General features: G+C 39.2%; 1 protein-coding gene across 2 annotated transcripts in view; it reads right to left on the reverse strand.

Annotated features, from left to right (window-relative positions):
- The window catches only part of NMT2 (N-myristoyltransferase 2), a 33,639-nt gene that overhangs the window by 7,336 nt on the left and 11,975 nt on the right, over positions 1-14,328 (reverse strand). For both annotated transcript variants that reach the window (XM_083822059.1, XM_083822058.1), the window contains exons 3-9: positions 11,502-11,646; positions 8,931-9,049; positions 8,735-8,826; positions 8,512-8,628; positions 7,652-7,822; positions 5,629-5,737; positions 1,822-1,992 (exon numbers count right to left, since the gene is read on the reverse strand). In XM_083822059.1, the coding sequence (XP_083678185.1) occupies positions 1,822-1,992; positions 5,629-5,737; positions 7,652-7,822; positions 8,512-8,628; positions 8,735-8,826; positions 8,931-9,049; positions 11,502-11,631 (909 nt within the window). In that variant the 5' untranslated portion in view covers positions 11,632-11,646. The remainder of the gene's footprint in view (positions 1-1,821; positions 1,993-5,628; positions 5,738-7,651; positions 7,823-8,511; positions 8,629-8,734; positions 8,827-8,930; positions 9,050-11,501; positions 11,647-14,328) is intronic.

Consider the following 14,328-nt stretch of genomic DNA (forward strand, 5'->3'; position numbering starts at 1 on the left):
ACTGAAGCCTGAAGTGGTCAATTCAGAAAAGGAAACAAATATTTAGATTTTTCTGGTCTATTACACTAATAGCATTTTGACAACCAATTGTCAAAGAGTTTAAGTTTGTTTCCCAAGCTTATTCTGCTATAAACAAAGGTAACAAAGCATACTTCAAAAAAAAAAAAAAAGAAAAATTCTTCCAACTGAACATGTTTTAAAAACATTTTTTTCACCTGACAAAGTTCACATTGAGCATTCATTCTCTCAACTTTCTAAAAATAGAAAAAAATTACTCTGCTTGTATACAAAGCATATTTAGATCAGCCCTGGTGATTATTAATCAACAAACCCAATCCATTTGCCAGACAACGGTACTAAATAACACTGAAATTCTAATAAGACCAGTAGTCATCAAAAATGGTACTTACACAAAAATCTACAGAAACTTTCCTAAGGGAAGCAGTTATCACATTGGTTATGGCTGACATGCTGAGCACAAAACAGCTACCCAGATTTTCACTCTTCCCATTCTGATTTGGTCTCATGATCCCTCCAAGAAGACAAGGCAACACAAATACTTTTTTTCCTTGTTCTTGTGCTCACTCTTTTGAGCCCAATGAAGGGCCTCGGATAAGTTGATAGTACTTATACAGTAAAAAGTAAAAGAACTGAACACATCACATGCAAAAAAGCAACTGTCTTGGAGTAGGTGTAGGTTCTATAGTAGAGATGAACTAACAACAAGTAAAAAAAATTACTAAGTTACTCACTAAATTCACTAAGGACAATGAAAATATTAAATGCAGGAATTGGGTCTAATAATATAAGGTGACTGTGGAATCAAAATTTTGAACTTCTTGCAAAACAAATGTTTTAGCTCTGCACGCTACAAAAAAGATTTAAAAAATTGTCAGTAATTTCTCCAAGTCACATAAATGTTAAAAAGGTTTTAAGCGCTAACAAACCTACATGTGGTAGAGCAAAAATTAGCCTGAGACTATGTAAAACTAACAAGTAGGCGCTGTCCTGTTCAGTTAAAATGGTGCTGTCAAAATGAAATTGTCCCATCCCTCAGGCCAATTCTGGTGCTCGTAGACTCTTCTGTAGGTTTCTGGGCTTGAATTCACAGAAGACAAAAACCAACCCCAACTTTCTTTTTCCAAGTGGGTAAAAGAAGGGGAAGGTGGGAAGGAGAGAGGCAATAAATTAAGTTAGACTATGGAAGAGTCCATTGTACATTAGATCCACTGCAGAGGAAGTAGAAAAAATATTTTACTGAATCAGACTATAATAAAAAAAACAACACACAATTCCCACAAATTAGCAGGTGCCCCTAAAAACTGTTTTTAAAGAATTTGGCAGAAACATATCCAACAGCTTAGGGAATGATACTGAATTCAAATCAAATCCTTTCATCAGTCGTTCAATCTTTGTGTTTGTTTGTTTGTTTTAAGAAAAGCAGATTTGAAGACTGTTACTTACTACCATGTCACATCTCCAGAGAAGCAAAGGTGAGGGGGTACATGCAAGGTGTGGGAAGATTGTTTTTAAAACATGGAAATATTACAGCAAAGAACCTTACAAGACAGTGCTATTTTGAGATTTGAAAATTCTTCTATAAAATATCCTGTTATAAGAGAGCTCCAGTTTATCACATCCAAACAAGCATTTTCTCACTACGAGAATGCAATACAAAGAACAAAATTTGGAATCGTGACAGCAAATCCCAACTACAGCATGTTTTTCATTCTGTCAGCATTTTATAAACTTGATGCTGATGTGAACTTTTACAAATGGCATTCATGTTTACATTCCTGAGGTAGTTAGAGAGTGCTTTACCTCTACTACAAAAGTGTCGATAATATGATCCCGAGGCAGGAACCAGTGGGCCACCTCTTCTTCATCCATCACAGGAGCAAGATTAAACTGCTTCAAGTAAGTGTTGATTAATTCTTGTACTGCTTTAGTATCTTTTTGTTCCATTGGTCTCAAACCTGAAGTCTTTGTGGCCTTATTGTAACAAAGAAAAATAAACGTTAAGATGTTGAAAGGAAAATTGCACACACAGCAAGGGCTGGAAATAGGTTGCAGAGTCATTCCACTTGCTATAATGCATTCATTATTAGCCTACTTTACCCCAGCCACCTACTTCATTACACTATTTTACAAACTGCTTTCAATCAGAATTCCTCTTCTTCTAATTACTGAGGCAGTCTGGGGCACTTCAGTCTTTATATTCCATTATTGAAACACCTTCATTTCTCCAGAGAAGGAGATGCTACTGCCAACAGCCTAGACTTCATACATTTTGTATTCCTTTTTTTTTTTTGCAGGTCAGTCTTTATTTCTTGTCTTCTTCTAAGCTACCTAGAGCCCAGATACAGAAACAAAACATAAAGCAACTTGCATATCAGAAGCTAATCTGAAGACAAGAACACTTCTAATTCAAGTTTACAAAAATTAGTCAAGCTATAAACCAAAGTCAACTGATAATGTTTAATTAGAAATCTTTTAACACAAAATTCCACCTATTCTTAATGCTTGCAAACTTACTTTCCAACTCAAGTTTCTGTACAGACTCAACTGCAGTCATGTTAACAAGAAAGCTCCTCGTAACTTCAAGCTTTCTGAAATTATAAAAGTTACTGTATTTCAACAAATACTGCAGTTCACTTGACTGTGAACATCAGAAGAGGGGAAAAAAAAGCTTTCCAATACTATGAAATTAAGGTTTAAACAAACAGAGGTGGCTAAAGTTTTCTCCCCAATTTTTATTAGCTTTCCTGAGTATTCCCTTGGAGGGAGAGAAGGCTCATTTTCTTTCAGAGCTCATTTATCCTGCTTCATCTGAGCCACATACTTGGGCATGTACCACATTAATCACAGCAAAGTCAATTGCAAGAGCAGCCAGGTAGTGGCTTGATTACTGGAAGCCTGAAATTAGTGTAACTGATTATGCCCTGCTCCATGGGAGCTATTCTGGGGGAGGTCTTTATTCACACACTCTGGAATTCAGCTGCCAAATGAAAAATCAAGGCACATTTTGCCACCTCCGTGTGCTGGGTCTAATTTTCCTCCTTTCCTGCACAGCCTGGGACTGTGGTTTGGATCCACAACAGCACATCTTCTGGTGTTTTAAATGCCCTGAATCCTTAAGGGTATTCACTTGATTTGCCAGCATGACTCTTCCTATGTTGAATTTTGTTCATAACCTCCCTATGAATGACAATATGAAACATTAATTTGTTCCCTTCGAACCTTCCTCTCTCTTCTACAGTTATATACAGAAGCACAAAAGGAGAAAAAGCAGCTGGGCTGCAACATCTTTATTCCCCAGCAACACTCAGAATGGCCACACCTAAATGATTATTTGTAGTCCCAGAAGTGAAGAAAAGGGCACAGAACTGGGCTAAATTTCCACTCCACACACCAGGCTGCACAGGGCACGTACCCATGTGAGTATCCTAGCTCAGGAGCTCAGTCAGGAAAAGACATACAAAGACACCACGTTCCTGCCCTTATTCTAAATCCATCCAAATTTTATCCCCCTCACTGTTCAAGAGATTAGAGACTTAACCCCCCCCCCCATTTTTTTTTTAAACTATTATATCTATAGATACATACAGAAACACAGCCTTCAGTGGGGGTGATATTTTACTAACATAATTACTGCACTTCCTTTATTATTTCTGAAAACCTATTCAGTTCATACTGTTTGCGTGATTAGGATTGATTAATTCCTCTTAAAGGGAGATGAGCTCCCAGTGGCAATGATATTCCAAGGACTCTACGAAAAGAGGTCAGAATGCCAGAAACAGTGTTTGGTGCTGAGGGATATTAAGGTGGTGGTAAAGAATTCAAAAAGCTTTTGTTTTAGGACAGTTTGGCCTGAACGAACCAGTTTGTCTGGCATAACTGATAACTGCCTAAGACTGAGGATAAATATTCACAAAAGCACTTAAACCTTTCCACTGAAAAAGAAACTCCAAAAAAATTAAAGCACAACAACTAAACAGAAGACATTAGCAAAAAGATTATATCTTTATTTTCCATGGAAGAATCTCCCAAGGCCCATCTAAAAATAAACAAAGGTGTAAACAACTGAGGTGCACAGAGTCCTAAGGCACTTGTTTTAAAGTTGATTTTCGAAGCACCTATTTTCTATTTGGACATCTCTCTATAATATATAAGAGTTGTATTTTCTGAATAATAGTGTATTCTTAGTTTTCCATAATTTGTTTTTGTGTTGCAATTTGGGTTTTACACTAAAGGAAGATGATCAAGGTACAACTGCTCTGGTTTCTAATGACTCTCTGTAGTTACACTTTTTTGTTCCGTAAGTAAGATCCTTATCCCATTCTTTAAATTATTCTTGTCCTGCATTGTTTCCCTGAGAAACAGTACTGGACTTGCCAGTGAAGCCTACATTTGAAATTGTCCACTGGACTTTTAAAAATGTCTTCAGATTTGATGAAACCTATATTTAGTTCTCCAAGATTAAAACCTAATTAATTTGGTTATTAATGCTTAAGCTCTGAAAACTGCTGCCTTGCACACAAGGGAGAAGCTGTATGTGCAGACACAGGGAGCACGCAGGCAGCAGAGGAAACAAGTCTCACTGACAGCAGATGTTGAGAGCAAGACATGGCAGGGGCTTTACACTAAGGAGTGCTTAAAGTGTTACTCAGATGTACCAGAAACAAAGCCTGCAGCATCACGTTAAGTATAACCAACAGAAATAATTCCCCAAAGTCAGATAAATCATTACAAAGTACATCATTAAAAAAAAAAAAAGGATTTTTTTTAGCCCAAAGGGAGGGTTTATATACATAAAAAGGTTTACTGATGTGGCACTGGTCCAAAGGATAGCCTGCAATCCCTCCAAAGAGAAAGGCTGCATTTACAAGCAAAGAAATTGCTTTCAATCATATAGCTTAGACTACCTTCTATAGCCTGTTACAGCAATGAGATTTTTTGATAGTGCATCTCAGGCTACTTACAGTGACTTGCCCTGTAGAGGAAATGCATCCTAAGGCTTTTAGCCAGCCTAGCTATTAGCTGCAAATATGGAAAAAATATTTTTAACTAACCTTGCTATGCCAGAACATTTTTTTTGGCCTGACCATGCAAATAACAGCACACAACATTCTGAGGCAGCTTTTGCTGAGCTCATTGCAGAAGAACAATGTTCTCTGACATACAAGAAAAAGCTTGAAGAAAAAAAGAAAAATCAACCAATTCCACTGTACTCAACCAACTTTTGAACGGACTTTTCCAAGAATTTTAAGACATGAGCTGTTAATTTTCTACTCCAGTAATTTTGTCAGATTAATCACACTTAGAATAATCTTACGCATCTTCAACTCGATCTCACACATTAATAAAGTCAAGGTTTCTGAATTTATTTACTTTTCTAAAGGCTTTTGAGCCATTTATATTCTCTATACACAAACCCACGCTTCCAGCAATAGTCTCTTCTGTCTAGTGTGGCCCTTATTTCTGGTTGGTGAAAAAGACCGGATTTTCCTATGCCCTGCATGCACTGCCTGCCTTTCCACACCAAAGCCTGCGCTGTCAGAAACAGATGGAAGGTTATTTCGAGCCTCACAATAACTGTGGGGATTCTCTAGAAGACATACTGCTTACATCAGGAAGTCTGTAGAGCTTCATTGTTCTTTGTAGAGTCATGTTTCTACTCAAATGTGAAAATTTCACCTCCACCAATTTTCTGGGATTCAGTGACCGATGCCAATACCTGGAAATAAAATTCATGAGATTAGGTAGTGTTTTAAGTGTCAGATTTACTTGTATCTATTTCTTTAATTTCTTGCACTGCTCCTCCTCTCCAGATTTGTTTCCTAGCAAGCCTGTACCAATGTCTGTAAGAGGCTTGTGCAAACAAACCCCACCAAAAACAAAACAAACTAAAAAAGGGAAAGCTACATTTAAGCAATAGCTTTTAAACAAGCCTACAATCACTGTATTTTGGATCCAAGCAAATTATGGAACAAGTAAACACAGGGCTAAACATTTCAGTACCTGCCACAGCCCTGACAATCTCACCATACTTACATCATAACATTTATTTTCTTAACAGACAGATCCCTCTCTGCTTGTGTCTCTAAGCAGCTTGTTGAAGGGCCTCTTCTAGGAGATCACTGTGCAGCAGCACATCCCTGGTTACTCTAGCACAGCATGACTTTTTATCCGTCCTTACCTACAGGAATTTGTAGGATCTTTGCTGTTGCTACATACAAACACAATTTCAAATCAAAAGGCTCATAAATCATTTCAAATCAAAAGGTTCATAAACGAGCACTCTGTTTTCAGAAGGATAATGCTGAAACAGAACTTCTCCCTGCACAAATAAAATCCACTCCAAGCAAATGAAATTATACTTCGTTACATACAACTCTTTTCACACGATAGTTTTCCCATCTTTATCAAATGCTGATCAAGTCCTCCTTTCTCCAGGAAAGATGAAAGCATTTCAAAAAAGAAAATCATACAATTCCCAGAAACCCTCTGCCATCTTTGGCAAGCAACCAGGTCAACAGGGAAGTGTCCCAGCTGGGAAGCAGGCCACTTGAAAAACACAGGTATACAATGCTGCCATTGCTAGCATGGCTTCCACCAGAAGGTCAACAGAGGTGTCTATTAATCTATTTGAGGTACAATAAACAAACCCAAAATTAGATTTTAGTCTGAGAAGATGTTTTTATCCAAGGCACTGAGGGAAAAAAAGAAACCAAGGAAACCTCACATGCACTTGGGCTTTTAGGTTAGATTCAACTCCACAGCATTCTATTTCTTTTAATTTTATGCTCTTATAAGTGGTTCATGTGGCAAGGTTTTGATACTGAGGAGCTGCAGTGGTGGCCTTTATTAGAGGAGCCCAGAAGCTGCCCCATGCTAGATAAGAGCCAGAGGTCCAAAAAGGACCTGCCACTGGCTAAAGCTGAGCCAGTGAGCAATGTTGGTTGCACCTCTGTGAGAGCAGATTTAAGAAAGGAAAAAAAAAACTGCTGTGCAATAGCAGCTGGAAGACAGGAGTGAGCACCAGCCCTGCAGCCCCCAAGGGCAGTGCAGCAGGAGGGCAGGAGGTGCTCCAGGCAGGCAGCAGCAGTTCCCCTGTGGCCTGTGGAGAGGCCCCTGGTGGAGCAGGCTGTCCCCCTGCAGCCCATGGGTCCCACACGGAGCAGATCTCCACGCTGCAGCCCGTGGAGGAGCCCCCGGTGGAGCAGGTGGATGTGGCCTGGAGGAGGCTGCGGCCCATGGAGAGCCCCCGCAGGAGCAGGCCCCGGGCCGGAACTGCAGCCCGTGGAGAGGAGAAGAGGGTAGGTGGAAGAAAAGGTATTTTCAGTTTGCCTTTAGTTCTCACTGCTCTAGTCTGCTATCAGTACGCAGTAAGTTACATTAATCTCCCTTGTGCTGAGTCTTTTGCCCACAACAATAACTGGCGAGTGATCTCCCTGTCCTTATTTCAACCCACAAGCTTTTTAAATCATATTTTCTCCCCTTGTCCTTTTGAGGAGGAGGAACAAGAGGGTAGTGTGGTGGAGCTGAGCTACCTACCGGCGTGAAACCACCACAATAGCCAATTACACAGAATGCTCTTAAAAATGACTGCTACAGGAACCAACGTTATTATGAACATCACCTAGGTTACCTGCAAGTAGCCACAGGTTTGGGGAGTACCACGCCAGCAGTGTAAACAGCCTGAAAAATTCCTTCCAGGTTTACTCTTCTGGTTATTTCCCGAATCAGTACAGGTGCTACCCGTTTAGATCTCAGTTTCTTATGGACACACAGAAAATTGATTTCTACCATTTTCTTCACACTAAAAAAGAGATTAAATAGTGAAAAAAATAAAAAAACAGTAACAAACAACTGCCCCTGCATATTGCATATTTTTAAATGCATAATTTAAGTTTTCCATGTTGTAACAGAAGGACTTGAGGTAAAAATATATCAGCCTGTGACAAACTACATCTGCAGCAAATACTAATCTATGATACTGTGACATTGGTGGCAAACCATACAATATACAAGCAGTGTCTAAGGTGTTGGTGATACTCCACTTTCAGACCTTTATCAAGACTTAACCAATTACCTAAGATCCTGAAAGACATCCAAGAACATGCTAAGTGGTATCATAATACTTCATGATCGTCAGCATACGACTATCTGGCCAAGGAAGGTCAGCTGACTAGGTACCCTTTAAATAAATAAAATGGCATAGAAAATTCATCTGTATCATCCATCAGTAAGAAGATTCCTTAAATATTTATTGCTGGTTTTCACTGTAAGGATGCCACAAGCTTTTGGAAAATAAGCAAACAAACAAACCAAAAAAAGACCCCACAACCCCAATTAAAAATCTCTGCTATATGCAAAGGATTTTTCTCTCTCTCTATGGTCAGTGAACCTCTTTCTCTCTGCAAGTTCTCCATGGCAATGGATGCCATTTTAAGCTTTGTTTCATGGTGTTATTCTTTTTCAAATAATAAAAGTAATGGTGCATTTTACCTGTCATAAATACGAATATTTGCAGGGATGGCACTTATGAATCCTACCAGTTTTTTGTTTGAAGACACTCTAACACCACAGTGCCATTGGGGTAACCAGCCCGGAGGACGTAGCGCCCTAGAATTGATGACAGAAATAATTACAAATTACTGCCTAAGAAGATGTAATAAAAACAATCTTCTTTGCACTCCAGCCAGAACAGAATATGGAACTTTCTACTCACCACAGAAGAAATTCAGGTGAATAATCAAACCTAAACATATTATCATCATCTTCTACGTAATTCTCATTTAACAGTGTGTATAATTCCTTTAGCTGAAAACACACGTAGGAAGAAAAAAATCAAAAGATTTATCCACACACATCAGTGAGAATATACTTCAGTGACTTTAAGATACATATAAAATTGTTTTACTTACAACTTCAGCATTGCTAAGATCCAACGTGTCCCACATAAAACCCTGTGGCAAAGAATATGGCTCTAGACGGACATTGTCCTTATCTGGTTCAATTGCACCATGTGAAGTTATAACTTCATCTTTTTGGGAAGGAGGAAAGCAAGAGGGGAGAAAAAGAAACAAAGAAAGAAAGAAACAAAAAACAGTTACACTGCTAGCTTCCCAATCAGTTCTCAAAAACTGTATTTAACTCACATCATATCTTTTCTCAGAATTATGTGACAGGAACGTGAAGCTTTTAAAAATCCTTAAAAAATTGTATTATTAGCTTATGCTACTTCTCAGTTCTTAAAGATTGCATTCAGACTAAGTACTACTTCATCAGAATATCTGTAGCCAGGTACAGAACTACTCTACCTCAACTGATGCCCAGTATTTCATAACACACAGCGCCAATTTATCAGCACACGCACAGCACTTAACCAGCTATGAAATCCCCGGTCTCATCAAGAGAAATGTGTTGTACCGACAGCTACCAAACTATGGCTCGGATCCTGTTTTCAGCTGACTTGAACAGACCTGAGCTCAACAGTACTACTACTCAGGAGCAACAACACGGCAAAGGCAGGGCTTTTAAGGGAGGCTGGAGAAATATCAAATTTATTCCTGAAATCATACATGAAAACGTGCTTTCTCCTCTTCCCTTAATTTACAACTCCAGCAATTCAGTATATAACAACTAGTTGTAAATAGAAACTGCTCTTCTTTAGAGCAGCACCTGCCAAACACAGTACGTACTTCTCCCAAGTGATGCCCAGTCCTGACAAACAGTTATGGCCCATTGTCCAGTTTGGGAGGTCATCATTACACAAATTCTGGAAGTATCAACCACCTAAGTGCTACTGCCACTACATGGCAGACTTGACCTAATATTATATACCAAAGGATCTACTGCTAACAACCTTAACTATAAGGCAGACAGATTCTGAATGCAAAGATCACTACAGCTACTTCTTGTATCAACAGATTTTTTCCACCTGAACATATCCAGTATGTCAAAGAGTGAAGACTTCTCATTATGCTCATTCAGCAGCTAAAATAATTAAAAAAAATAAAAAAGATTCAACAACAAAAATCAAGAAGCAATTCACAAACATCGCTGAACGGGACCTCTGCCAGCCAACTGCAAAGTGTATTTCTACTGAAGAGCCCTAACCAACCATTTTTAGAGCCAATCTCTCGGTCCTTTTAGGCTGGCAAGGGACAGACTCATCTCTAGAGAGCTGCTTCAGGATATAATGACCACCCTGAACTGAAGCTCTGGAAACGCTGTGCACACACTTGAACTGGCTCTGAAAAAAACTTAGTTATAGCAAGAGTATTTCTTGATTTATGCATTAACTTTTTTTGACTAGGCTCTTCTAGCAAGGCAAGACTACTGTCACAATTACTATCATTAGTTTAGAGAGATGTCTGTCCAGAGAAGAACCAGGGCAGGTCAGTTCAATCCAGTGGAAAGCATTGCAGCAGGGATGCTGCTCTGGACTTCTCCATGCAAGGAAGTCAGGGGAAATATGACCACTGTGGATTAAGCTACAGAAATGGATTAATTTGAAATGCTGCCTGTAAAGATAGAGAGCAGAGTGGTCCTGTGCTTTATACTTTACCTTATTTCTGCTTATTCTACACCAGTCTCCAATGCCATGGAGACAAACCTTCAGAACAGAACAGACAGCTGTTCTGTGGCTGACAGCTTCTGTGCTGAGACTGTTTTATCTGTGGGTCCCCAAACTCAGGGGGTTGGGCACTGCAGAGCTAGAACAGCTTAACTTAAAGATAGTGAAGAGGGAAGAAGGTGGCGTAGAAAACTGGAAGAAACAAGAGTCAGCAGCTGTCTTCTCCAGTACAGACTAAGATTTACCCACTGTGTGTAAACAGATCAGATCAGTATAGAAGTGATCTGATAAATTCCTCCCAAAGTTAAAGGCAAGGAGAGGTCACATCACAATCTCACTTGGCACCAAGAACAAAGAAGGGATGCAGAACGTATGCCTTCAAGGTAGTATAGCGTACATTGTGGAAGAAACAGGTGAACAAAGAGCAGTAAAAATTGTCATGCATGAGAGAGGTACCATTATCCACTTAAAGCTGCAGGAAAACGCTGTAACCTGCAATACTATCTCTTTAAAAGCAAATATATCTATAGAAAAAAAAAATCAGAGAAAAGCAAAGTTTACTCTCGTCACCACTTGACTGATTTCTTATCTTCCCTGAAGTGGAAAAGACTTTCATGTTCTGTTGTTTGAGAGTTTAGACCTAAAATATATAAAAGAATGCTACTGCAACAGCATTTCCCATTTTAATAGAGAACATCAGAATAAGATTCATTAACACTGTGTTCTGTTGCATATTTCTTTAGGGGCAAGCACTCTCCTAGAGAAATCAGGAATTCCATATAAACAACACAAAAGATTAAGGAACCCTACTGCATGCAGTTCAACTTAATACCCATTTTAGGGAAGGTGCCACACAGCAGGTACAAGTTCTGTTAGTGATCAGTAAGATCGCATGCCCAGGCCCCGTTCAACTTACTAAGTTTAGGTACAGGTTGCGTATCCCAAAACTGGTATTTACGTTTGGTAGCCTCATCAATGTTCTTTGCAGGACCTTGGCACGCAGAGAGCAGCTCCATCGCTCTCTGGATGTCTTGAAGTTTCTGCATTGGAATGGCTGGATTCTGCACAAACAGAAGAGGAAGCTTATTGGGTATGTTTACTTTGAACAAGCTGAACAAATGTGTTCATTTAGTTTATTCTTACGTATTCTTTCACATTCTCTTCTCATCACAGTTAGCTTCAGTATAATCTTCAGCAGCAGGACAGAAGGATAGGTGGGAAACAGACAGGTAGCTTCACAAAATCCTTAACAGCTTTTAGTGGTATTTGCATTTAACCATCAAACTTCAGTGTTTACAATACAAATACTGCAGCGTTAAGGCAGGGTACCCATATAATAATAAAATGCTTTTTATATTCCCCTCCCAATGGTAAAATAGAATAAACAGCATAAAGCAGATCAGCTTAGATATCTAACAATCCTAATATACTACACAGATATTTGAAGATGTACTTTATATATACACCGTAAAACTTTACTTAAATTCAGTATGGCTCAATATTTTCATTATGACGTTGCTGCAAATATCCACTTTTTAACCTTAGTTATATTGTATATGCCTTCTATTAACTCACAGATTTTATCATGGGTAGCAAACTGTATTGTACGATATATAAGAATTAACCATCCTCCCATTAACGCCAACCATGCCAACACTCACAGCAAAAGACTTTAACTTATGGAAGCAGACTTAAAATAAACCAACCTTCTATTTAAAGGTAGAATAATCTTTCTGGAGAAGTTATCTGAAAAGCATAAAACCTCAGGCTAAACGTTTCTGAACTAAGCTCCTAAATCCTTACTTTTGAGCATTCTGACTCAGGACAACTGGAATGAGAATTTTACCTGCGTATGAAATTGCAGAGGAATCATGGTAATAGACTTCTAAACGTAAGGGTTATTTCTCTCTCACTCCCTTCATCCTTCCCCGTCACTCATTTAAAAATCATCTCCCAAGTGGTAAGTCCTGTTCTGAGGCATGCTAACAGCATGCTTATGCTCAGGTTTTCCCAGACTTTGCAGTGGAATAAATATATTTGATGGAATAGTCTCAAATGGATTGGAAAATGTTAAGCATTTCTGGACAGAGATTTCAAGCCAGATATTTTTATTTATTTTTTGCTGAGTATCAACGGATCACTGCTTCAGTATTTCGCTTTCTATCTAGGATTTGTGTGTTGAAAATCCACCATAAACCACATGTAATAATGACATTAAAGCTTCATTTGGATGTGCAGCTGCCTTCAGTGTCCTCAGTCAGACGGAGTGACTCCCTGCCTGTAGCTCAATCAGGCCATCATTTTCTATTTTTAATAAATACTTGTACTCTCTAAACATAATGCAATTTCTTTCACTAATTTAAATACAGCTAAATTTGACATGCGAGCATGCATTAAACATCCATCATTGAGTAGTTGTGAACTAACATACCCACACACTTTCAAGTAGTTCAACACACTAGATCACTGCTATTGCAGCATAAAGAAAACACTCTAAGATCCAAGTTATAGTGAGTTTGGATGCTTTTCTCAACTAAAAATCAATTTGCCTGTTACCCACTGGCCTGATACAAACACTTCTAATGCTGCTAGATAAATTCTGGACTCTTATCAGTAAGGCAGCAAGATTTATTTTTCTTGACATACTACAAATTATTTTGTGATTTGGATTTTTTTTTTTAAAGTCTAATTTTTTTCTACTTTAAGAAGAAAACAGAAGATCTAAAAAAGATATTAAGTTCTAAAAGGATCTTACACATGTAAAGTAAAAGTTCATGTTTTGGTACTGAACATGACATGGCTAGGGACATCTGCAGAAATCCCCTTTCCTCTCAGCCTCTTGAGAAAAGTAACCTATATCACTGTAACTTGGATCTTAGAACAGAGTGGTTTTTTTTTTTAAGAGAAGTTTCTTGAGAAGTTGAGAGGAAACCCTTTTGGCCTCTTTCAATGGAAAGCAAGAAATACCTACATGAACTTCAACATGAATGAAAAATAGTCAAAATTTTGTTTATTCCAGTGTAAAGGAAGAAAATCCACGCAGCACAAGAAGGCCCCGTAAGGCACTGTTGTGCAACAGGGCTGAGGTTTGCCTTGTGGCAGAGCCTTTGAGGCTCCCATTACCCATAGCAGTAGGGAGAGTTAGGGACCACTCAGCAAAACGGACGTGCACAAGCTGTTAAGATTAGGCGGGATGCATCTGAGGGTGCTGAGTGTGCCAACTGATGTTACTGTCACTCTATCAAGTTTGAAAGGTTAAAGCAATTGGTGGATGTTTCTTATGACTGGAAGAAGGGAAACATCACACATCTTCAAGAGGACTTTGAGAACTCAAGGGTCAATCCTGTTTACGATGTGCATGGAGAGCTTTCTCTGCAAGCTCACAGGTGATTCCTAGCTGGGAAGAATGGTTGAAGTGCTGGCCTCCAGAGCTGCCATTCCAAGCAACCTCGACATGCTGAAGGCAGGAACTTCAGGAAGTTTAAAACGTCAAATGCAAAGTCCTGCATCTGGAGTGCAAAAAGCCCGTGCAATGGCAGAGGGCAGCGCTGACTTGCCAGCACACAGCTTTGCTGAAGAGAACTTGGGAGGCCCTGCTGGGCAGAACTGAACATGAGCCAACGGTCTGCTCTCACAGCAAAGAAAGCCAGCTGCACGCTCGGTTGTACCAGCGAGACCGGACAGCAAGTCTTCCCCGGTATCTGTCACCCTCAGATCACACCACACAGCTTTGGGTTCCCCAT

Source organism: Anser anser (assembly GCF_964211835.1).
Source record: "Anser anser genome assembly, chromosome: 2".
NCBI classification, from domain to species: Eukaryota; Metazoa; Chordata; class Aves; order Anseriformes; family Anatidae; genus Anser; species Anser anser.